The sequence below is a fragment of the Scyliorhinus canicula genome, chromosome 7 (genome assembly GCF_902713615.1).
Source record: "Scyliorhinus canicula chromosome 7, sScyCan1.1, whole genome shotgun sequence".
Lineage (NCBI taxonomy): Eukaryota > Metazoa > Chordata > Chondrichthyes > Carcharhiniformes > Scyliorhinidae > Scyliorhinus > Scyliorhinus canicula.
In genome coordinates, this window is record NC_052152.1 from 132,396,380 (window position 1) to 132,421,536 (window position 25,157).

The 25,157-nt window shown below is 43.1% G+C and overlaps 1 protein-coding gene across 2 annotated transcripts in view; it reads left to right on the forward strand.

Annotated features, from left to right (window-relative positions):
* The window catches only part of ppp4r1l (protein phosphatase 4, regulatory subunit 1-like), a 95,217-nt gene extending 71,832 nt beyond the window's left edge, over window positions 1–23,385 (forward strand). For both annotated transcript variants that reach the window (XM_038802958.1, XM_038802959.1), the window contains exons 15-20: window positions 10,099–10,260; window positions 12,283–12,383; window positions 14,368–14,488; window positions 17,814–17,948; window positions 18,311–18,452; window positions 21,389–23,385. In XM_038802958.1, coding sequence (XP_038658886.1) covers window positions 10,099–10,260; window positions 12,283–12,383; window positions 14,368–14,488; window positions 17,814–17,948; window positions 18,311–18,452; window positions 21,389–21,537 — 810 coding nt within the window. In that variant the 3' untranslated portion in view covers window positions 21,538–23,385. The remainder of the gene's footprint in view (window positions 1–10,098; window positions 10,261–12,282; window positions 12,384–14,367; window positions 14,489–17,813; window positions 17,949–18,310; window positions 18,453–21,388) is intronic.
* Window positions 23,386–25,157: the final 1,772 nt, after the last annotated feature.

Below are 25,157 nucleotides of genomic sequence, written 5' to 3' on the forward strand. Positions count from 1 at the left end.
ACAATGTGGAATCTGTATGGGTGGAGCTGCGGAACACCAAAGGCAAAAGATGTTAATGGGATTTGTGTACAGACCACCAAACAATAGTGAGGTTAGGGATGGCATCAAACTAGAAATTAGAGATGCGTGCAGTTGGAGTGCAGCAGTTATTATGGGTGACTTCAAACTGCATATTGATTGGGCTAATCAAACTGGTAGCAGTGTGATGGAGGAAAATTTCCTGAAATGTATAAGGGATGGTTTTCTCAACCAATATGTCGAGGAACCAAGTAGAAAGCAGGCCACCCTAGAATGGGTATTGTGCAATGAGAGAAGATTGATTACAGTTAGAATCAGGTGAATTCATAATGGGCAACAAAGAGATGGCAGGCAGTTGAACACAAATAACCTTTCAGAAATATAAGAGGGTCGAGCGCGAAGGAGGAACTGAAGGAAATTCTTATTAGTCAGGAAATTATATTGTGGACATTGCCAAGTCTCCAGGGCCTGATGCTCTGCATCCCAGAGACTTGAAGTTGTGCTAGAAATAGTGGATGCAATGGTGATCATTTTCCAGCATTCTACAGACTCTGGAAGAGTTCCAATGGATTGGAGGGTAGCTAATGTAACCCCACTTTTTAAAAAAGGAGGGAAGAGAGAAAACGGGCAATTGTAGACCGGTTAGCCTGACATCGGTGGTGGGAAAATGCTGGAGTCAATTATCAAGGATAAAATCAAAGGCTTTTGACAAGGTCCCACACAAGAGATTAGTGAGCAAAATTAAAACTTGTGGTATTGGGGGTAATTTATTGGCGTGAATAGAGATCTAGTTGGCAGACAGGAAGCAGAGTGAGCATAAACTTGTCCTTTTCAGAGTGGCAGGCAGTGACTAGTGGGGTGCCGCAAGGTTCAGTGCTGGTACTTCAGCTTTCACAATATACATTAAATGATTTGGACAAAGGAATTGCATGCAATATCTCCAAATTCGCAGACAAAACTAAGCTAGGTGGCAGTGTGTGCAAAGAGGCTGCAGGGTGACTTGGGCAGGCTGGCTGAAATGGCAAATTCTTTATAATGTGGGTAAATATGAGGTTATCCCACTTTGGCAAAAACAGGAAGGCAGATTATTATCTGAATGGTGGCAGTTTAGGAAAGGGGGAAGTGTAACAAGACCTAGGTGTCATGGTGGAATAGTCACTGAAGGTTGGCATGCAGGTACAGCAGGCTGTGAGAAAAGCTAATGGCATGCTGGCCTTCATAGCGAGAGGATTTGAGTGTATGAGTTGGGATGCCTTGCAGTTAGACAGGGACTTGATGAGGCCACATCTTGAGTATTGTGTGCAGTTTTGGTCTCTTAATATGAGGAAGGACATTCTTTTGCTATTGAGGCTGTCCAGCAAAGGTTCACCAGACTCATTTCTGAGCAGGCAGGACTGACATATGAAGAAAGAGTGAATCGACTGAGCTTGTACTCACTGGGGTTTAAAAGAATGAAAGGGCATTTCATGGAAACATATAAAATCGTTCAGCAGGGGATTGGGAACCTGAATTGTAGCTCCAGTATACAGGAGGTTGAGAGTAGTGAGGTCATGAGTAAGGTTTCAAAGTTGCAGAAGTGTACCGGCAGGAAGGAAGGTGGTTTAAAGTGTGTCTACTTCAATGCCAGGAGCATCCGGAATAAGGTGGGTGAACTTGCGGCATGGGTTGGTACCTGAGACTTCAATGTTGTGGCCATTTCGGAGACATGGATAGAACAGGGACAGGAATGGTTGTTGCAGGTGCTGGGGTTTAGATATTTCAGCAAGCTCAGGGAAGATGGTAAAAGAGGGGGAGGGGTGGCATTGTTAGTCAAGGACAGTATTACGGTGGCAGAAAGGACGTTTGATGAGGACTCGTCTACTGAGATAGTAGGCGGTTTAGGGGATGTTTAGCACACTGGGCTAAATCGCTGGCTTTGAAAGCAGACCAAGGCAGGCCAGCAGCACGGTTCGATTCCTGTAACAGCCTCCCCGAACATGAGCCGGAATGTGGCGACTAGGGGCTTTTCACAGTAACTTAATTGAAGCCTACTCGTGACTACTCAGTATGGGCTGAGGTTAGAAACAGGAAAGGAGAGGTCACCCAGTTAGGGGTTTTCTATAGGCCTCCGAAAAGATCCAGAGATGTAGAGGAAAGGATTGCAAAGATCATTCTGGACTGGAGCGAAAGTAACAGGGTAGTTGTTATGGGGGACTTTAACTTTCCAAATATTGACTGGAAACACTATAGTTTGAGTACTTTAGATAGGTCCGTTTTTGTCCAATGCGTGCAGGAGCGTTTCCTGCCACAGTATGTAGATAGGCCAACGAGAGGCGAGGCCGTATTGGATTTGGTACTGAGGAATGAACCAAGACAGGTGTTAGATTTGGAGGTAGGTGAGCACTTTGGTGATAGTGACCACAATTCGATTACGTTTACTTTAGTGATGGAAAGGGATAGGTATATACCGCAGGGCAAGAGTTATATCTGGGGGAAAGGCAATTATGATGCGATGAGGCAAGACTTAGGATACATCGGATGGAGAGGAAAACTGCAGGGGATGGGCACAATGGAAATGTGGAGCATGTTCAAGGAACAGCTACTGCGTGTCCTTGATAAGTATGTACCTGTCAGGCAGGGAGGAAGTGGTTGAGCGAGGGAACCGTGGTTTACTAAAGCAATTGAAACACTTGTCAAGAGGAAGAAGGAGGCTTATGTGAAGATGAGACGTGAAGGTTCAGTTAGGGTGCTCGAGAGTTACAAGTTAGCTAGGAAGGATCTAAAGAGAGAGCTAAGAAGAGCCAGGAGGGGACATGAGAAGTCTTTGGCAGGTAGGATCAAGGATAACCCTAAAGCTTTCTATAGATATGTGAGGAATAAAAGAATGACTAGGGTAAGAGTAGGGCCAGTCAAGGACAGTAGTGGGAGGTTGTGCATGGAGTCTGAGGAGATAGGAGAGATGCTGAATGAATATTTTTTGTCAGTATTCACACTGGAAAAAGACAATGTTGTCGAGGAGAATACTGAGATACAGGTTACTAGACTAGAAGGGCTTGAGGTTCATAAGGAGGAGGTGTTAGCGATTCTGGAAAGTGTTAAAATAGATAAGTCCCCTGGGTCAGATGGGATTTATTCTAGGATTCTTTGGGAAGCTAGGGAGGAGATTGCTGAGCCTTTGGCTTTGATCTTTAAGTCATCTTTGTCCACAGGAATAGTGCCAGAAGACTGGAGGATAGCAAATGTTGTCCCCTTATACAAGAAGGGGAGTAGAGATAACCCCGGTAACTATAGGCCAGTGAGCCTTACTTCTGTTGTGGGAAAAGTCTTGGAAAGATTTATAAGAGATAGGATGTATAATCATCTGCAAAGGAATAATTTGATTAGAGATAGTCAACATGGTTTTGTGAAGGGTAGGTCGTGCCTCACAAACCTCATTGAGTTCTTCGAGAAGGTGACCAAACAGGTGGATGAGGGTAAAGCAGTTGATGTGGTGTATATGGATTTCCGTAAAGCGTTTGATAAGGTTCTCCACAGCAGGCTATTGCAGAAAATACGGAGGCATGGGATTCAGAGTGATTCAGCAGTTTGGATCAGAAATTGGCTAGCTGGAAGACGACAAAGGGTAGTGGTTGATGAGAACTGTTCAGACTGGAGTCCAGTTACTAGTACGACAAGGATCTGTTTTGGGGCCACTGCTGTTTGTCATTTTTATCAATGACCTGGAGGAGGGCGTAGAAGGATGGGTGAGTAAATTTGCAGATGACACTAAAGTCGGAGTTGTGGACAGTGCGGAAGGATGTTACAAGTTACAGAAGCCTTCAGGCTTTTCAGATGGGAGAAGACTCTGGATAATTTCACTGGGCCATTAAGTCCCCTGATGTTCCAGGTGACCTATCCTGTTGGGGGAATTCCTGCTGTTGCCATGTGTGACCTGCCATAACTAGTGTACTCTATCTTGGAACTTGTTTAGCTAGTAATGATGGCCTGCAGTTGCTCCCCTGTTTTTGGCCTCGGACGGAGTGACCTGTGGGCCCTGTCTATTTCTGGAGGCATGGGGACGTTTTCTCTTCTTCCCATTCTGACCAGCTTCCCCAGCATCCGAGCCACGTAATCTGGGTTTTTTGCCCTCGATGCCCTCTGACAGGCCCATGATGCGGAGGTCCTAGCGGCACAATCGGTTTCCCTGGTCCTCCACGTTTCCCTTGAGCGTTTCCTGTATCGCCGCCAACCTCTCCACCTCACAATTCAGTCCCTTGGGTTGTTCGCCACCATTTCCGTCACCGTCACTTCCTGCGCCTCCAATCACCGTTCTGTTCTTGGACACTGGGTCCTCCGCGATGCTCTTCTCCGTTGTGGTGAGTGAGCAGACTTCTCCCAGATTCCTCCTCAGTTACTTCTCACTACCACCCTCTCCTTCTCATTATTCTTGACTGCATATTTCAGTTTGTGAAGTAGATTGGTTATCTGAGGGGTCAGAGACCTTGCTAAACAGAGAGGATCCTTTTGTAAGTTTATGTGGAAAAGCAAGCAAAATGTGACCTGGCACAATCAAACCGCCTTGTTGAGTCATCAATTTTAAACCAAGGGTTGATCCTTCACTGCTTCAGATTTACTTGCGTGACTGAGATCCTACAGGTTATGTAACGAGCAACTACCAACTTTCCCCACTTGTTCCACTTGCTCTTTTAAGACACGGCAGTCAGGACACTTGATGTGCAGATTACAGTCTTTCTTGTTGGCAGTAAGGTTTGCTGCTGACTTGGGGGGGAAACGGGACACTTTTCAAAGCATCTCAATCATTTCCACATTCCGCTCCCACAAACCCTTAGTGGGGATGTGGGCCCAGGTAGGGTGCTCTTTCAAAGTGTTGGTGCAGACTTGATGGGCCAAATGGCCTCCTCCTGCACTGTTGGAATTCTGTGATTCTAAACTGTGTGATGGGCACACAGCTTTTTGCCTTAAAATTTTTCTATTCTGTGATTTCTCCTTTAAGACTATTTGGATGTTATGATATAATTGTTTTTTGCAGTAACAGCAGTTAGATGGGAAAAGTCTTTTTTTTAAATTAGAGCACTAAAGAGCTGATTTCGAGAGATGAACTGGGAATAACTGACATCATATGTCAGGGATCCCTAATAAAATTAGAATACTGCGCAATTGTTTGGATGAGTGAAACTCCAACAACATTCTAGAAACTTGACACCGTCTGGGACAGAGCAGCTTCCACCACCATATTCACTCCTTGTGACACTGGTGCACTATGCCTGCAGTGTGTACCACCTACATGATACACTGCAGGTGACAGCACCTTCCAATCTCGTAACCTCTACCACCTGGAAATGTGACCATTCCTTTACTGTCACTGGGTCAAAGACCTGAAAATGCCTCCCTAACAGCACTGTGGGAGTACCTACACTTTACGAAGTGCAATGGTTTAAGAAAGAAAATCACCATCATCTTGAGGGCATTTAGGGATGAACAATACATACTTGGCTTTCCTCTGCCAGTAGTGGCTGCGTCCAGTAAATTGATTTTTTAAAAGGCAAAATAGAGTAGGGCTGGCTCTTTAAAGAAAAATAGATCAAATATATTGATCTAATAATGAGATAAAGCTGTGCTAGTAAGAAAAACAAATCTTTAATTTACATAGTACCTTTCACAACCTCTCAAGCAAACATTTCAAGGCACTTTACAACCAACAAAGTACTTCTGAAGTATAGGTATTGTAACTAATGTGCATTAAACACAGCAGTCTTGCCTATCATAGTCTGCAGACTGGGAAAATGCTGGAAAATCTCAACAAGTCTGGCAGCATCTGTAGGGAGAGAAAAGAGCTAACGTTTCGAGTCCGATGACTCTTTGTCAAAGCTTTTCCAGCATTTTCCCTTTCGTTTCAGATTCCAGCATCCGCTTTTATCCATAGTCTGCAGACTGGTGAATAAAGGTTGAATAAATCTCCAATGCTTTTCCGACCAAATACATTGTAATAGAATAGTCCATTTTTCTCTTGGCCATTGTAACTTTGTAACAATTGTCTCAGTGAGACAAAATTCATTTCAACTCCTTCCTCACTGAATTTAGGCACTAGGCATGTATTCCTTGCCAAATCAAAACAAGACATTAAATCTCGCCTATCATTAAATTTCCCTGTTCATATCATTGAAGCATTTCTGAATTCAGTTCAAATTTCCTATCTTCCCTTTCTCTTCGAAATTTGAATTTGTTTCTGCATCGCTTTTTCAATTGATCTTTTTTTCATTTTCCTTTCTTTTGAGTTCAAGTTTTTAAATTTAACATAAAAAATAGGAGGAGACCAATTAGCCCATTGAGCCTCCTGTGCTATTCAATAAGATCTTTGCTGATCTGATTATGGGCTTAACTCCACTTTCTTGCCTGGCCCCATGATCCTTGTCTCCCTTGTTCATCAAAAATCTGTCTAACTTGGCATTGAATATATTGAATGACCCAGCCTCCACTGCATGCTGGGTAGGAGAATTCCCGAAACTGAAAGAAGAAATTCTTTCTCATCTCTGTCTTGTGTGAGAGACCCCTTATTTTGAAACGGTGCCCCCATTCTAAATTTCTCCATGAGGGGAAATGTCCTCTCAGCATCTACCCTATGAAACCCCCTCATGTTTCAGTAAGTTCAACTTCAACCTGCTCAACCTTTACTCATCAAGCAAATTCCTGATCCAGGAATCAGCTGAATAAACCTCCCTGAACTGCTTCCAATGTAAGTGTGTCCCTCAAGCAAGGTGACCAAAACAATATTCTAGGTGTGGTCTCACCAATGCACTCTATAGCCATAGCAAGACTTCCCTACTTTTATATTCAATCCCTCTTTTAATAAAGACAAACCATTTGTTTGCCTTCATATTTACTTGTTGACACTTTGTGATGCATGTACACGGACACCCAGGTTCCTCTGCACTGCAGTATTGTGTAGTCACTCCAATTAAGTAATATTCTGCTTTCCTATTCTTCTTTGCATAGTGGACAACCTCACTAGGGATGGGCAATAAATCCTGGCTACCCAGTGACATGCACATCCTGTGAAAGGAGTATAATAACTATTTTGTTAGGATCCTGGACCGGACCCCAACAGTGGCTAGGACATTGGACAAAAACCCCAATAATTTGTTTAAATTTTGTAAGGCTGTGAGGAAAGGATACCTTGCTTACAGGAGTGATTTAACGCAAAACCGGGATATGGTATATTAAAACAAACTTTATTAGTAACAATATTGTAACATCACACAAGAAAATAGCTTCCCATTACCCCTTAAACAATGATGACCAATATAGTGACACAATAACCCTTAACTGCTATTTTTATTTCCACTCCCAATCTCCAATCCCAATCCACTTTTAAATATAGTTAGCGCTCAGGAATATTTGCTGTCCAGAGATGTCTTCAATGCTCCCTTTTGAGAAAGAGAGATCTTTTGAGACTGCTTTAAAGAAAGAGGCCTGACCCCCCTGTCAGAATAATGCAGAATCTCTGGCTGTATTTCTTAAGAAACTGCGTCTCAGCTTGCCTTCCAGCCACAGACTAACTCTGAACCTCATGTCTGACTGCTTCAGCCTGTGGCTCCTCCCATTAACTTCATCATTTTACTAAGCTGAACACAATGTTTCTAATGAACTACTCCACAGGGAACCCTCTTAATATAAATAAAAGTCCATTAGCCCAAATTTTTACGATGCTTTAACTGCACTACTCGCTCCAGAATGCCTAGCTGTCTTGCAAACCAGGATTTATTAAAACAGTAGTGCAGCAGTCAAATGCACTAACCCTTACTGCACCAAATAAATTTAATACAATATATGTGAAATTCCTACACTCATCGCCGTATCTACCAAATATTTGCTTACTCATGTAACCTATCTGTGTCCCTTTATAGACTCTTTGTACCGTCATCACAACTTGCTTTCCTACCTCGCAAATTTGGCTACAATACAGTTGGTACCTTTGTCCAAGTAATTTTATAAATTGTAAATAGTTGAGGCTCAGCACTGACCCCTGTGGCACTCCACTAGTAGCAGTTTGCCACCCTGACTCTTTATTTATTTTAAATTATCCCTACTCTTTCCTGTTGGTTAGCCAGTTCTCTGTCCAAGTTAATAGATCATCATCCCCAACACAATAAGAACAAAGAACAAAGAAAAGTACAGCACAGGAACAGGCCCTTCGGCCCTCCAAGCCTGCGCCGACCATGCTGCCCATCTAAACTAAAATCTTCTACACTTCTGGGGTCCATATCCCTCTATTTCCCCCCATCCTATTCATGTATTTGTCAAGATGCCCCTTAAGCGTCACTATCGTCCGTGCTTCCACCACCTCCTCCGACAGCGAGTTCCAGGCACTCAATACCCTCTGTATAAAAAAAACTTGCCTTGTACATCTCCTCTAAACCTTGCCCCTCGCACCTTAAACCTATGCCACCTAGTAACTGACCCCTCTGCCCTGGGAAAAAGTCTCTGACTATACCCCTCATAATTTTGTAGACCTCTATCAGGTCGCTCCTCAACCTCCGTTGTTCCAGTGAGAGCAAACCAAGTTTATTCAACCTCTCATAGCTAAGTTCTTATCTTCTGCAGTAATCTGTTGTGTGGCATGTTATCGTATGCCTTTTGACAATCCTGGTCCCACTATACCCACCTTGCTTGTTACATCCTTAGAACTCTGGTAAAATTGTCAAACATGATTTTCATTTCAATAAAATCATGTTGACTCGATTATGATTTTTAAATATCCTCTTTAATATTGTTTTCCCAATGACAGGCATTAGGTTAATTGGCCTAAGGTTTCTGCTTTCTGTCTCACTCCTTCCTTGAACAAAGATGTTACATTAGTGGATTTTCAATCTGCTGTTACTTTTGCAAAATTTATTTTACTACTTCAAATTGCTTCACCTGCAACTGCATCTTAGCTAACTCAACCTGCGGAGCATCTGGGTTACCCTTCCTCAAGATTTAAATGTTGACCCAATATAACAACTATGTCTGCTTCTTTAGTTCCTACTTTTATATCTACTTCTAACTTTTCTGCTTTTGCAAGGCATTCAAACATACCCTTTCGAGGAAAACTTGAGCAATAGACATAGCTATTTACTTTCCATAAATACAGCAAAAGCCATTGTGAAATCTTGATCATTTGAACTCTGACCAAACCCAGTGTACTTGTCTCAGCTTGTGATTTAAAATTCTGCAGAGTCCCCAATTTAGTTCTGGTATCCGTCGGGATAACGTTTTAGAAAAAATGTTGAATTTCCAATTAATAGCTGAATGGATGACATGATAAGATTCCACGTTTTAAGACGATTACTGTAGCACAGGCATTGTCAAGCTCAGGGGCGCAACCCGCGGATGGGTCGCTGGCGGGTGTCGAGAGGGTCACGGAGCCGTCTGTCGTGGTGCTCCCGATCGCGCAAATCGGGAGGGTCGCGGAGCCGTCTGTTGTGGCGCTCCCATTTGAGCAAATCCACATGCAGCAGCGGACTTTTAATAATGCCGCCTGCGAACGGCCTTTGAAATGGCCAGGAACAGATAAAAAAATTTGGCCGCACTGCGCATGCGTGCCCGATTATCGGAGCGCGTGCGCAAAACCGTGCGGCTGCATTTTAAAAATATGGTCGCAGCCTTTTTTTTTCAAGTTCGGGGGACCAAAAGGTCATGAGAAAGAGTCATCGGACTCGAAACGTTAGCTCTTTTGTCTCCCTACAGATGCTGCCAGACTTGCTGAGATGTTCCAGCATTTTCTCTTTCGTTTCAGACTCTAGGGGCAAGTGTTTTCCATGTAAAGTTTCAAACGATTGTGCTACAGAATTAGCATTCTTTGTTTTGATTTTGGAAATAGTTTAATATATCTGTGTAAAAGAACAAACCTGCAATTATGTAGCTTCTTTCAGAAGTACTTCAACGGTACTGTAATTGCTGTTAGAATGTAGAAAAAACATGACCGAACTTTGCACACAGCCAGCTCCCAAAAACAGCAATAGGATAATAGGAATTATAATATTCTTCTGCATAAGGAAATGAGCACTTCAGAACCTTCTGAATGAGTACGCTACTGATGCATATCCTTTCATATTTTGACAGTGGAAGGTACGGCGGACATTGGCCTTCTCTATACATGAGTTGGCTGTGATCCTTGGTGATCAGTTAACTGCAGCTGATCTGGTTCCCATCTTCAATGGGTTCCTAAAGGATCTGGATGAAGTGAGAATTGGAGTCCTAAAGCATCTGTATGACTTCTTGAAGGTAAACATCATTAGAGTCACCTTCTGAGCAACGTGTTGCTTTTGATATTGGATTATTGCCAGAACTGACTAGATAAATGTAGGTGTAAAAGTAAAAGGTAGGTTAATATTTACATCACAGCAGATGGTTTTGAAATGTTTTAAACTAAATGTTGGCATGAATTATCTGGACACCAAGATTCATTTAGATACCAAATCTGACCATCAGCTGTGTTATGGGTTAAGGTTTCTCATGTTACCCTGTTCAAATGACAATCTATGTGTGAATTTCCATGGTGAATGGTGAAGAGCAAGTCCATTCCATACTTGGCTTCCAGGCACACTCGTTTTCATCATAGGTTTCAGACAGGTGCCAGGGTCTTATTTTGTCCAGATCCTCGCCCAGACAGATGTTAAAGAAGTGTAAGTAAGTTACTTGGCCGAAGTGTGAATTTTAGATTCCCAAGTTATAGAACCTTATGTATGGGAGTTTCTTGTTATTGTGCCAGCTCTCTTCAAATTTTAATTAGATTTTCATGCACAGCAAGACAGCATTTTTCTGGTGTTTCATTGCAACCTTTTGAGATTTAAAAAAATAAACCCATCCTCGCTGAGATCTGCCTGTGTTTTTTGCTATATTTTCTGCATTCTGTTTTTGAGTGATTTTTTTTATGGTATCAGTCTTTTTACAGCCATTTTGCATTTGGGCCTATTCAAAAGCAATTTACAGAAAACGGCATTGGTAGAATGGCCACGTTTTTAGGTTTAATTCGAGATTGCATGCGTGGGCGTACTTCTAAGCTGAGGGATTTTCCTGGAGGGTGTATGTATATGCTATGGGGCTGTTTCTCTATGAGCTGAATTTCATTTGCATGGTGGGGGTCCTGACGTTGGACTGGAAAGCAAGGGGCAGCCCCACCTCGGCCAGAAAGATGCATGGCTACATTTTATGGTGGTCAGGCAATTAATTAAAAGACGAGATTCTGCCCCCAAGCGCTGGAGGCCAATCAGAGGGCCGCCGGGATCAGCAGACTGCTGAAACTATAATTGTCGAAAATGGATGTTGACCTTTCAAGTAAGGTGTTTTAGAGGTCACTAAGGTCAATCACATTAGCCCTGCAGGGTGGCCTTGTCATAACAGTTCCCTCATGACCACGGAGTGCTTGATCTTGAGGACCTCTCCACGCTGAGCTCGCAGGGAGGCTGGGAAATTTTGCTGGCGGGGGGTGGGGGTCTCTCCTCACATTCCCTGCCACTGATAAATTCTACGGCTTTGGAAGCACGACGCCCCCCCCCCCCCCCCCCCCCCCGCAACTTGATAGCCCCTCCTGCTTCTCAGGCCATTCATAAAGGGCTGGTAAAATTCAGTCCTATGAGATTACTGAAGCTAGAAGAACTAGAATCTATTTTCTAAAATGGTCAAGACAGTTCGAAAGCAGCATAATATAAGGCTTGTGCTATTAGAATTTGCCTCTGTTTTGGCTTGTTTGAATAATCTTACTTTGTGAATTAAACCAGATTATAGGTTTAGTCTGCGGGTGGTGTATCCATTATTTTTCTATCATCCAGATAACAGCCCTGGTGGGAATCGCATGTTTCCCTGTGGCAACTTATCAAGAATCTATCTAGCTCTGTCTAACTTATCACAACAGTAGTTAATTTTGATATGTTGTAAGCCACCGATGTGTAAGATGTTCAAACTACAGCATGCGGGTCATTGAAGCCCTCATATTACTGTACCATCTTTGAATTTTGTGTGTTTTGTCAAATCACACTGCAAATACTTTTGCGATAAAACTGTTCATTTAAATGTTTTTCTTCTCTTTCTTTTCCACTTCTTATTGGAAATCTTTAATTAACTTCAGTAGGGAATCTCTTCTGTCCTATCTGCTCTCCTGAATTTTGATTTAGAGACTGTTAAGTACAGTGATGAGCTTCCGGTTGTAAGACTGCTCAGGAAGGAATGGGCTACTTCCATTTAGCATTTTGTTTAGCTTGTTGTATCCGTCTGCCCTGGAACTCATTGTATTCTTCCTGTTCACAGTTGCTTCATATGGACAAGCGTCGTGAGTACCTGTACCAGCTCCAGGAGTTCATGGTAACAGACAACAGCCGGAATTGGCGCTTTCGATATGAGCTGGCAGAGTAGGTGTTCTGTACATTCTAAGTATGGTTTGTTTGCTAGCAAATCTGAAACTGTTCTCTGGCAACCATGTGTGATTGAGAGCAATTCTTCAAAATGGATTAGAGCATTGGTTTAGTTGTCTGAATTCAGCTTATTTGTTAGGAAACGTGAAGTAAGGAGCAGCATGGTGGTGCAGTGGTTAGCACTGCTGCCTCACGGCGCCGAGGTCCAAGGTTCACTCCCGGCTCTGGGTCACGGTTCGTGTGGAGTTTGCACATTCTCCCCGTGTTTGTGTGGGTTTCACCCCCACAACCCAAAGATGTGCAGAGTAGGTGGATTGGCCATGCTAAATTGCCCCTTAATTATAAAAAAATGAATTGGGTATTCTAAAAATTTATTAAAATAAAAGAAGAAGAAGAAAAAAAGAAGGAAACGTGAAGTATAAACCTGTATCCTCGTAACTTATGCGATGCTCAAAACATGTGTTAAAAATTTTAGAAGATTTTAAGAACAATATCTGCAGTAAAAGTGCCATCAAAATGCTGGTCACAGCAGACATGTATTAAAACTGTTTGGACTATAAACAAAGTGAAGCGCAAACTGACTTGCGTCTATTGGATTCCGCCTCCCACCTGTTCCAGTGTCTGTTTTCTCTTTTCCTTTGCCCTCTCCACAGGGAAGCACTGACTTATTCTGCGATCCAGTTTCAAGGGCACAGGATGTTCTCCAGTGCCTTTACCATTTGTCAGACCTGCCATCCTGTTATTGTCCCCAGAGTGACTACTTTGCAGTATTTATGTATCGTTTTGATGTCTAGGAAAAACATTTTGGCTTATTGAGGTGAAAGAGACGGTAGATCAGAGATTCAGTCGGCTGTTATGTGATATGAAGAAATAAAGTAGTGCTTTTTTGGAAGTGTTTTCCTTAAAATGGGACAACGTAGAATGAAGCAGATTATATACATTAAGAGTAGGTTAGGTAGGCAGTTGAAAAAGAGGTGAATATGAGATATAGGTGCACCAGTGGATTGGAACTAGATCATGAATGTTAAACACCAAGCCACAGCCTGTTCGTGCATTTTAATTTAATTTCTGTATTTATTGCGTAACATTTGAGTGACAACTTGTAACAGGCAGACTGTAAAGATGTTCGATGTTGCAAGATACCAGATCATCTGTGGGCTCATCTGTGATGTGAGCTGTGTGAAGTGAAGTTTAATAATAATAATAATAATAATCGCTTATTGTCACAAGTAAACTTCAATGAAGTTACTGTGAAAAGCCCCTAGTCGCCACATTCCGGCCTGTTCGGGAAGGCTGGTATGGGAATTGAACCTGTGCTGCTGGCCTTGTTCTGCATTACAAACCAGCTGTTTAGCCACTGTGCTAAACCTGCAAGGTGTGTGTTCTTGTCTTGTGATTCGTTATCATAATTATACCTGTTTTATGTGAATCCTAGTTAACTACAGTAGAGGCCTTTAGATCACTCAAGTATTGGACAGTGGGCGCGTACTGTTTTAGCATTATTGGTTGATTGAACCCTGACTGTCCTGTAGATCAGGAACTGCTGAACCTGGTTCAGTGGAACAAATGCAGCCTTGTTGGGCTTGAATGAATGCTTTTAAATGTAGCACTTAAGTTTAGCTTGTACCGCAGAGATTTAGCCCATTGTGACTAACTGTGACCTGCAAATCGTATGGGACAAAAAATCTTTTTCTCCTAACCCTAATCTGTACTTGTCCTGAGTATGCCTGTCTGGTAAGGGTGCTAATTCACTTAATGTGCACTGGTTTACGAACAGCACATTATTGTGTGCACTAGGTTTGATGTCTGCTGCAGACATTACGTTTACCAAGTCTTTTCTATATGGTGAGTTACCTGAAGACGTCTGGTGGAACTGTAGCGAAGAGTTAATTCTTTAAGCAAAAGGAAAGGTGTGGGCTGAAGTGGAATAAGTAAAATTTGTGTTTTTCCACTTTAAAACATTGCTCTTAACCTATTTCAGACAAGTAATTTTGCTACTGGAACTCTACAACCCCAATGATGTGCACGACTACCTGCGACACATTGCTCTCTCCCTGTGTTCTGATAAAGTTGCTGAGGTTCGGTGGATTTCGTTCAAACTGGTATGTGTGACACTAGTACTGCTGTATCAAGTTATTGTTGAATCGTATTTCTGTTTTGTCTCATTGATTTATCTTTACTTGGAATTTGCACCTGTCTTCAGCTGTTGGGGACCCTCTTCATGACTGAATCCCCAGCCTGCAACTTGTACTTGACTAATTTTTAATTTCCAATTTCTGAAATGGGGTTGCCTTCAATTATTAGCTCAGCAATTGACTGCTTCTCTAGCCTATCGCGATAGAAGTGGAAAATAGCAGGAACTTGTCTTTGGAACTCTCTTCATCAAAAGGAGGTGGAAGCAGAGTCTTTGAATTGTTTTAAGGCAGAGCTACATAGATTCTTGATTAACAAAGGGGTGAAAAGCTATTGGGGGTAGACAGGAATGTGGGGTTGAGGTTGTAATCCGATCAGCCGTGATCTTATTGAATGGCAGAGCAGGCTTGAGGGCCCGAGTGGCCTACTCTCAATTTATATGTTCATTTGCAGCACTCTCTCCTCCTGAGTCAGAAGGTTATGGATTTGAGGTCCACTTATAGGTGATATTTCAATGCATTACCAAGTGTCTGAGGCGCTCCTTTAAGTCGATGTTGATCCAAGGTCTGGTTAGGCCGATGTCAAAGATCCCTTGGTACTTCTAACAGCAATAATTTTCATTTAAAAAAAATAAATAAATAGAGTATCCAATTAAGGGGCAATTTAACAGGGCCAATCCACCTACCCTGCACATCTTTTTGGGTTGTGGGGGTGGGACCTACGCAGACACTGGGAGAATGTGAAAACTCCACATGGACAGTGATCCATGGCCGGGATCGAACCCGGGTCCTCGGCGCCATGAGGCAGTAGTGGTAAACGCTGCGCCACCATGCTGCCCTAACAATTTTCATTTATATAGCATCTTTAACTTAGAAAAATGTCCATATAATCTACTTTAAGTATAAAAGGGCCTTTAATTCAAAATTCAAGAACCTGTAAAGCGCTTTCTTGAGCGTCCACGAGTGTAATTGCATAGACTGTATTGTGCATAGCCGTTGGTTAAAGTGTCATTGAGTTAAGTAGTATTATGTTTTGACACAGATCCCATTTTGTATTTTTAATGCAGTAATGTGGGGTATTAATTATTAATCAGGAGACTAGCGAAGCATGTAGCTTGGGCAATACAATAGACCGACGGTTGATACGTCCCTGGAACCTGATATTTCATATCCCAAAGTGTTGAAAGAGGTAGCTGTAGAGATAGTGGATGCATTCAAGATCATCTTACAAAATTCCATAGATTCTGGACTGGTTCCTACAGATTGGAAGGTAGCAAATGTCACTGCACTATTTAAGAAGGGAGGGAGAGAGAAAACAGGAAACTATAGTCCTGTTAGCCTTGTAATAAAAATGTCGTAATAAAAATGTTAGAATCTGTTCTAAAGGATATGACAAATGGTCAGTTGGATGATAATCTGACTAGACATAGTCAACATGACTTTATGAATAGGAAATCATGTTTGCTGAAACTGTTGGAGTTTTTTTGGAGATGTTACTAACAGAATTGATAAAGGAGAGTCAGTGGAAGTAGTAGACTTGGATTTTCAGAAGACTTTTAATAAGGACCCCTACAGGAGGTTGGTTAACAAAATTCACACACATAGGATTGCAGTAATATACTGTCATGGATTAAGGATTGGCTAAAGGGCTGAAACCAGAGAGTAGGAATAAACAGGTCATTTGCATGTTGACAGAGCTGTGACTAGTGGGGTACTGCAGGAATCAGTACTTGGGTCCCAGCTGTTCACTATATATGTCGGTGATTTGGATGTGGGAACCAAATGTAATATTTTCAAGTTTGCAGATGGGAATGTGTGTTGTAAAGAAGATGTAAAGCAGCTACAGGAAGATTTGGACAGACTTGGTGAGTGAAACTAGGACTTGGGGGCATTGCCTCAAAATAAGGGGAAGCAAATTTAGGACAGAGTTGAGGAGGAACTTCTTGTGAATCTGTGGAATTCCCTGCCCAGTGAAGCAGTTGAGGCTACCTCATTGAATGTTTTTCAGGCAAAGATAGATAGATTTTTGAACAGTAAAGGAATTGAGGGTTATGGTGAGCAGGCGGTAAGTGGAGCTGAGTCCACAAAAAGATCAGCCATGATCTCATTGAATGGCAGAGCAGGCTCGAGGGGCCAGATAGCCTACTCCTGCTCCTAGTTCTTATGTTCTTATGAATGGACACAAACATGGCAGATGGAATATAATGTGGAAAAATGAGATCCACTTTGGTAGGTGGAATGGATGTGCAGAGTATTTCTTAAATGGTGAGAGATTTCAAAGTGTAGATGTATGAAGGGACCTGCTTTCTTGTAGGTAAGTCACTGAAGGTTAACATGTACAGGTGCAGCAAGCAATTAGGAAAGCCAATGGTCTGTTGGCCATTGTTGCAAGAGAATTAAGTACAGGAGTAGCAAAGTTTTGCTTCAATTGTTCAGAAGTTTGGTTAGACCATACTTGCAGTACTGTGTGCAGTTTTGGTCTCCTTACCTTAGGAAGGATATTATTGCTATAGAGGGAGTGTAATGGCTGTTTCCCAGACTTATTCCCGGGATGGCTAGACTGTCCTAAGAAGAGAAATTGGGATAACTGGGCCTGTATTCTCTAGGAGTTTCGAAGCATGAGAGGGGATCTCCTTGAAACCTACAAGATACTTACATAGATAGAAAGAGTAGATTCAGGCAAGACGCTTCCCCTGGTTGGGGAGTCTAGAACCAGGGGACACAATTTCAACATAGGACCGAGATGAGGAGAATTTATTTTACGCAGAGGGTTGTGAATCTTTGGAATTCTCACCCCCAGAGGGCTGTGGAAGATCAGTAATTTAAAGCAGAGATTGATTGATTTCTAAATGCCCATTACACTAAGGGATAAGGGGTGTGGGAACGAGAAGGCATTGTAATGGATTGGCTATTGTCCTGTTCAATGGTGGAGCAGGTTTGATGGGCTGAATGGCCTACTATGTTCCTTTGTTCACTTCTCCAGTAGAAGTTGCTTTTGAATGATTATTTACCCCAAACATTTGTGCTCTAACACATCTCCTGTTTGGTTTTGAGAGCATCGCAAAACCTGAAGAAAGGTCAGTACTTGTTATCTCTCCATGGATGCGGCCTGATCTGCTGAGCTGAGCATTCCCGGAATTTTGTTTTTATTCCAGCCTCCGAGGGGAGGTTACCAAAATAATATCCTGAGGCCCCCACAATGATGGCCAAATTCAGGTGTTTAGGAGAGGCTGCACCCTGCACTGGAGCTTGTTTTCACTAATAGAACTTGTTTGCTGCTGTTATTATTGAACAGGTAGTGGAGATCCTAAGGAAGTTCTATGCAACTGCCACTGACCCATTTGCCGTGAACTTCATGAACGAGCTCACACTTCGGTTTTGCCACTGCTCCAAGTGGATCGGACGTCAGGCATTTGCCTTCATCTGTCAGGTGAGTGAATGAATGAGCAAAATAATTCCTTCTATAATTAAAATGGGCACCAGATTTTTCACCCCTGACTCGAGGAATATTTGGTTGTGGCCAGAGGAATGGGACCAGAATCGAGAGTAGCTGGTTTTATGCTACCCCCTGCCCCCATTTCATCCATCTTGCTAGTGCCCACTTTTCAGGCTCATGCATGGTCACTCCATGAAGTAGGTATTGTAATCACTTAAAAGTTAGTGCCCTTCAGGATAAAAAAACGAGGGAAGTGTTTTAAATACAAGAGATATGGCCCTAAAGGGCCCTAATTGATGACGATAGTTGCTTTTTAAAAAGAAAAAAATTAAGAAGACGCTCTCATTTTTATGCAGGCTGTGGTGGAGGAGGAATGCATGCCAGTGAGCCAGTTTGTTGAACACCTGCTTCCAAGACTGCTTGGTTTGGCTACTGATCCTGTTCCGAATGTCCGAGTGCTGCTTGCCAAGGCACTGAGGCATACGCTGCTGGAGAAAAGTAAATATGAAAATGCATAGTGCTCTTAAAGGAGGGTATTGGTGGTTTAAAGCAATGAGCAACTTGCTCTGGGATGTGTGAGCGCGTGCGCCGCGTGTGTGTCGGTAATTGAACTATCCAGTATCCACCGTCCTTTAAGACTTCCACAATCCTTTTGTGTGGAAAAACATGTTCCTGATTCCACTCCAAAATGGCCTCGCTCTTGTCTGTAAGATTATCTCCTTTAGTTTAGGATCCCCCACCAGAGGTTCACAGTATTGTTTTTTTTTACAAATCCTGGACACCCAAATCCCTGCTCTTCCATAGATCCTAGTCCTCCATCATTGAGAAAATATTCCCATATGCGTCTCTAAGCTCCAGAGTAGACCTTGCATTTGACCTTATACATTGACCTCCAGTGTCCAAAGTTTTGGCCACTCGGTTTACCTGCCTGTACCCCATTTTAGTCATTAAATCTGGGAATTGATGAGCCATTCTGCAAAACAACTAGTCCCATCGGAGGATTGCTTGGATTTGGACTAAGTTTGGGTGAAGAGCCTGGTTATCGAAACATGAATTGTCTGAGCTTGCCAACTGCTCGTCAGGTATATAAATGCATTGCTGCTAAATCTGAAAAGTTTCCATCAGTGGATTTTCAAATGCCGGTCCTGTATATCGCTGTGACTGGATAGTTTTTGCTCCCTTTAAACTATTACATTTTTCTCCATGAACTTAATGAATTGCTAGGTTTATTTTAAAATTATGGGGCGGGATTCTCCAAAAATGGGGCTATGTCCCCACACCAGCATCAAAACGTGGGCGTTTCACTCTGGACTTTCCTCAAGAAAGTCCAGAGTGATTCTGCAAATTGCAGGTGGCTAGCAGAGCCCCGGAGTGCTTCTCGCAGCTCTGGCTGCGGATAGGGGGCCTTGCACTTCCTGTCGGGAGTCTGCGCATGCGCATGGTGGTGGGCTTCGGCGGCCACCCCGTGCGACATGGCGGACCCGGCCTGCGGAGCGGCACCAGGAATGTAGGTCCCCTATTGGTGCCGCCCAATTGGTTTCCTGCCCGTCTGTGTGGCCTCCCCCAGGGCAGCTGCGGACTGAGTCCGCAGTCGCTGCCGGCAGTTCCCAACAGGCAAAACGTGGTTCGAACCATGCCGTTGGGAACTCGGCCAGTTGTCCTCGCAGAATCGCTGCAGGGGCCTCTATCAATGGGCCCATACCTACAGCCGTGTCGTGCTGGATTTTGGTGGTCAATGCCCATTCTCCGTCCCCACGCTGATCGTGATTTCGGCGCGGAGGCTCAAAGAATCCCACCCCTGTTCTTCAAGTTCCCCAGTGGGTTCATGAATAAGCTGTAGTATTGGCCCTACAAAAGGTTCCCCTGCTTGTCCAAGCCCAGGGATCAGTGTGCTGTTAGTTGATCTAAGCTCGGGCTGCCGTTTTTGGGGGAGGAAAGGCACCACAAATGGCCTTTGCAGCTTTGGACTTGGGAGACAGTGTTCGCGTCCAGCCATCTTCAGCCGCATCATCAATGACTTTCCCTCCAACATAAGGCCAGGAGTGGGATGCTCAAATGAAGATTGCACAGCGTTTAGTATCATTTGCAACTTCTCAAGTACTAAACAGTCTGTGTCTGCATGCAGGAAGACCTGGGCAACATTTGGGCATGGGTTGACAAGTGACTAGTAACATTTATGCCATGCATGTGCATGTGGTCAAGCAATGACCATCGCTGAGAGAGTCTTAACATTCAATGGCATTACCATTTCTAAATGACTCATTATCAACATCCTGGGGCTTACTATTGACCAAAAACTGAACTGGATTACCCACATAAATATTGTGACTAAAAGAGAAAGTCAGAGGCTGAGTCTCCTGATCTGCCAGAGCCTGTCCACTGTCTCTGACTTCTCCCCACCATAACCACTTTAAACATTCACTCCCTCTACCGCCATTCCATTGTGACTGGAGTGTGTACCGTATACACGATGCAGTACAATAACTCAACAAGGCTGCTTCAACAGCTCCTCTTAGTTCCTAGAAAGGGAAGGGTAGCAGGTGTGTTGGAACACCACTACCTACATTTTTGCCTCAGCCACACATTATCCTGACTTGGAACTGGAAGTATATCAGAGTTTTTCAAACAGGTACTGTTAGCATTATTTTGTAATTGCTGGGTCAAAATCCTAGAACTCCTTACCTAATCTCATTGTGGATGCATACACCAAGTGGACTGCCAGCCCGCCACCATCTTCTCAAAGGCAATTAGGGAGAGGCGGTAAATGCTGACCGTGCCAGCAGTGCCACATTCCATGAACACATTAAAAAAAAAAACACTATTACGCTTCTAATTTATTATCCTGCATTTCCTACTAGGAAGTGTGCATGTCTGGGCATCGAGTGAGTGTTTGGTCAAGCTGATCTGTGGTGAATATGCTGAAAAAAACTCTCATTGCTACATGGGATTCAATTTCTGAAGAGTAGTCTTGTGAGTGAACTGTCTGGGGAGTTTGAGTCTGCTGAAACTGGCACAGTGACGAATTGGTAACGTAGAGCGAAAGGAGGGACTGTGGAAGAGAGAAACTTGTCATTTCTGAGTTTTGAATCCTGATTAGATGCCGCTTCTACAATTAGCAGATTATTTTCAAACAAAATTCTTACAAGGAAGCTGTTGCCACTGGCAAGAAGATCAGCAAGCGGAGGGGACAGATTTAAAATAATCAGGAACAAAAAGCTGGTGGGATGGCCCTTGGGAAATGAGAAATTTGTATATTCAGTGGTTTGTCTAGATCTGCAAAGCACTGCCCTGAAGCAAAGATGTATTTAAAAAGGATAAATTTGGAGGACTGTTGAAAGACAAGAGTGGAACTGGGTTTAATGGCCTCCTCCTGCGCTATATCATTTTAAGTGACTAAAAGATTAATGCAGTACTGATTCTTTGTTCTTTCCCAGCCTATTTCACAGAGGCCGAGAACCCTCACGTAGAAGCTGTCGAAGAAATTGTTCTGATTCTGCAATCAGACCGAGACCGTGACGTGAGGTTTTTTGCCAGTGCCGAGCTCCGGAATAATCCTGAAAACACCACCTCGTTTATAAACTGAGAACCTTTCTAACCAAGTTGTCCAACTTCCTAACCGTACGCAGTCCCGAACTGGTGATGCGTCTGGTGAGCCCGAGTCCCGCACAAGGTGGAGGCGATACCTAGCGGTGACGTGGGCATTGCCTTGGTCTACAGGCTGGATCTGGACTGGAGGATGCAGAGCACCTTCCTGTTTGTTAAATATGTGTATAGATCTGCAACAGAGGTTTTATAAATGAGGGGAAGGGAAGGGGGGGGGGGGAATTCACTAACAAAGCTGGAGACCGCAAGCCTTACCTGCCCATATTTCCTGAACAATCTACAGCTATTTTTGGATCAAAAAACTATTGGGAAAGTTTCTTTTTAAAACTCCCTCTTGATTCTTGACAAAATCTTTTTTATTTGCTAACACAGTTCTATTTCTACAAATGAACTTTCAAAGTTGGAAACAGTTACGACTTGGTATCTTTTATTTTTAATATGCGCTCCTCACCTTTCTAATTCTGTACAGATTTTTTGTATTAATATGCCCAACTGACATACGTTTGTATGCTTTAGAAAGTGTGTGAACGCAATGCTTTCGGATATGTTTCAACTGATTTCAGGCACGTTTTAAATTTTTTTAAACTTGCAGAGCTCCCTCCTATTTTTCCCCTTCCGACATGCAGCTACTTTTCCATTTGCACTTTGAAAGCTGCACTGAGCTGCTTTCTTAACTGGTTAATAACTGACTTCTGCTCATTGGCGGGAAGCACGGTGACTCCCCACATGTACGGAGAGGGGAATTGAGCAGAGCACGTATTGATTCACTACTTATCCCCCGCCCGCCCACACACTTTTTTGTGAGTAACTGAGCCAGGTTAGTTGCAGGAAATCTAACCAGGAAGGTGCAACCGTGCTTGAGGCCAGCAGATGGGACTCAGCTCGATTGTTTGTATAGAGACACCTTTTTACCCTCCCTTTTTAAACTTGCACGGTAATTGGGAACACTGTTGTAGAGTCCGATAGCACTGAGAAGGCAGTTCATACCACTAAAATTGCTAGTGATTTGATATTCAGAGTTGAAAACACAGAAAATATGAGTTAGAATTAAAGCTTTTTGTTTTCAAATTTAATTTGAATGTTTTTAATCCTCAAACCAGCTGCTACGGGTTCCATATCTGCTGATTGCTAAGTGGGTAAGGGCTTGGAGATGGAACTGCAGGGTACTTCCAAGGTAATGCAGGAATACATAACATCTCCATCTAACTATTTTTGGTGCTGAATTCATCTTGAAAAGTGCTATGGAGATGTGTTGCTGCCAGTCTATGCCCATATCAGTACTGATCACATTGGTCATCGACTCATTCAGTGCTCTAGACGCCCGCCACTGGTCCCGATGATGCACTCTCAAATCTTGTAGTGAATGGGGACTGGGACCAATGATGTTGCACTGACAGTGAATGAGGGAAGTGAGCTATACCTGGCTGGGTGCAGTAGCTGAAATGTTTCCACACTAGTATTGCTTATGTTGAGCTGGAACAACTTGCAAAGCATCTTTACGGGAGTGTACTGTGCCGCATGCAAGTCATTGCCCTCAAGTCTCTGTAAAAGAGGTTTTGAGCGTTTCCTGAATGTGTTATATCTTTTTCTTTGTTTTGCCATCTCCTCCTCCTCCTCCATCTTGGTTTATGGTGAAAGAAATGCCCTGCATCAGGAATTCTTGCCTTTGCACTTCCCTTGTTTTGATGCCGAATCGTATTACCAAGCATTTTTTATTAAATGGTGTACAAGAATGAGGTTTTTTGTATAGTGTAAAGGCTGATTGTATTGTAACTATAGTTACAAGTTTGAGTTTTTACAATTAACATTAAATACTGTGTTGCTGTAATACTTTTGTGCATTCTCATTGCTGCCATCAAATTCCCTCGATGGCAATCATGTATGTTTAACGAAACGGAAAATGCTGGAAAATCTCAGCAAGTCTGGCAGCATCTGTAGGGAGAGAAAAGAGCTAACGTTTCGAGTCCGATGACTCTTTGTCACTCTTTAGTCATCGGACTTGAAACGTTAGCTCTTTTCTCTCCCTACAGATGCTGCCAGACTTGCTGAGATTTTCCAGCATTTTTCCTTTCCTTTCAGATTCCAGCATCCGCAGTAATTTGCTTTTATCTCGTGTATGTTCAGTTCTTTGAACTGATAGATGGCTACAATTAATCACAATAATGTGACGTTGTATCCAACACACACCCCACCCTGATCAAATTATCATCTGGTTAGTGGATGGCTTGCTGCCAAGGCAAATTCTTAGCCTTGGAAGGCACTGATTTGCTAGGCTTTGACTCAATGGATACCAGCTGCCCTCCAGTTCCTCACCATTCCTGGTTTTAATCTGAAACTGACAAAATGTTGGGACGATTGCACACATTGTTTGAGTTAACTTATTCAATTTGGGGCCTCCATTGCAACTCATCTGGCCTGGACGTACTCTGATGCATTTCAATTCCCAAATCCATTAGGAAATCGCCTGCATAGTTTGGATTAATTGATGTGATTTCCCATAATAGGCCTCGCCTTTATGGCTCCCAAATTTGAACCATCCTGCTTGGAATGGGTGTAGTTATTGTTTTGAATTCTGTTCCATCTTGACTGTTGGTCGCTCACTTGAGTATATAATTGTAGGACATAGCAGTTATAGCCACTTAACTCCCTCCTGCAGTTTACAGTTCTGTCAGGTAAACTAATTATTTTGTGTCCTATCAACATCAAGGCAGCATTTGACTGTGGCATCAAGGAGCCTCCCCGAACAGGCGTTGGAATGTGGTGACTAGGGGCTTTTCACAGTAACATCATTTGAAGCCTACTTGTGACAATAAGTGATTTTCAAAACCCGACTCAAGCTCTCTGATGGTTAGTGTCATAACTGGAACAAAGGAAGATGTTGTGATGTTTGGAGGTCCAACATCTCAGCTCCAGGACATCACTGTAGGAGTTCCTCAGGTCTGTGTCCTAGGCCCAACCATCTTCAGCTGTTTCATCAATAATCTTTCACCCATCTTAAGGTCAGAAGTACAAATTTTCACTGATGATTGTACAATGCTCACCACCGTTCGCAACTCCTCAGATACTGAAGCAGGCCATGTCAAAATGCAGAACCTGTACAATACCCGGGCTTGGGCTGATATATGATGAGTAACATTTATGTCACACAAGTGCCAGGCATTGACCATCTTCAACAAAAGAATCTAATCATTGCTATTTGGCATTTAATGGCATTACCATCGCTGATTTCCCCCACTATCAAGATCCTGGGGCTTACCATTAACCAGAAACTGAACTGGACAAGCCATATAAATACTGTGACTACAAGAGCAGGTCAAAGGCTAGGAGTCCTGCTACAAGTAACTCAACTCCTGACTCCCCAAAGTCTGTTCGGAGCAAGCCAGGAGTGGAATGGAATACTCTACTTGCTTGGATGAGTGCAGCTCCAACACCACTCGAGAAACTTGACGCCATCCAGGTTAAAGCAGCCCACATTTTTGCTATTCTGCAAAAATTCAATCCTGCCACCACCCACTAACAGTGGCAGCTGTGTGTACCATTTACTGCACTGCATCTTAACTCATCAAGGTTCCTTAGATGGGCGGCATGTGGTGCAGTGGA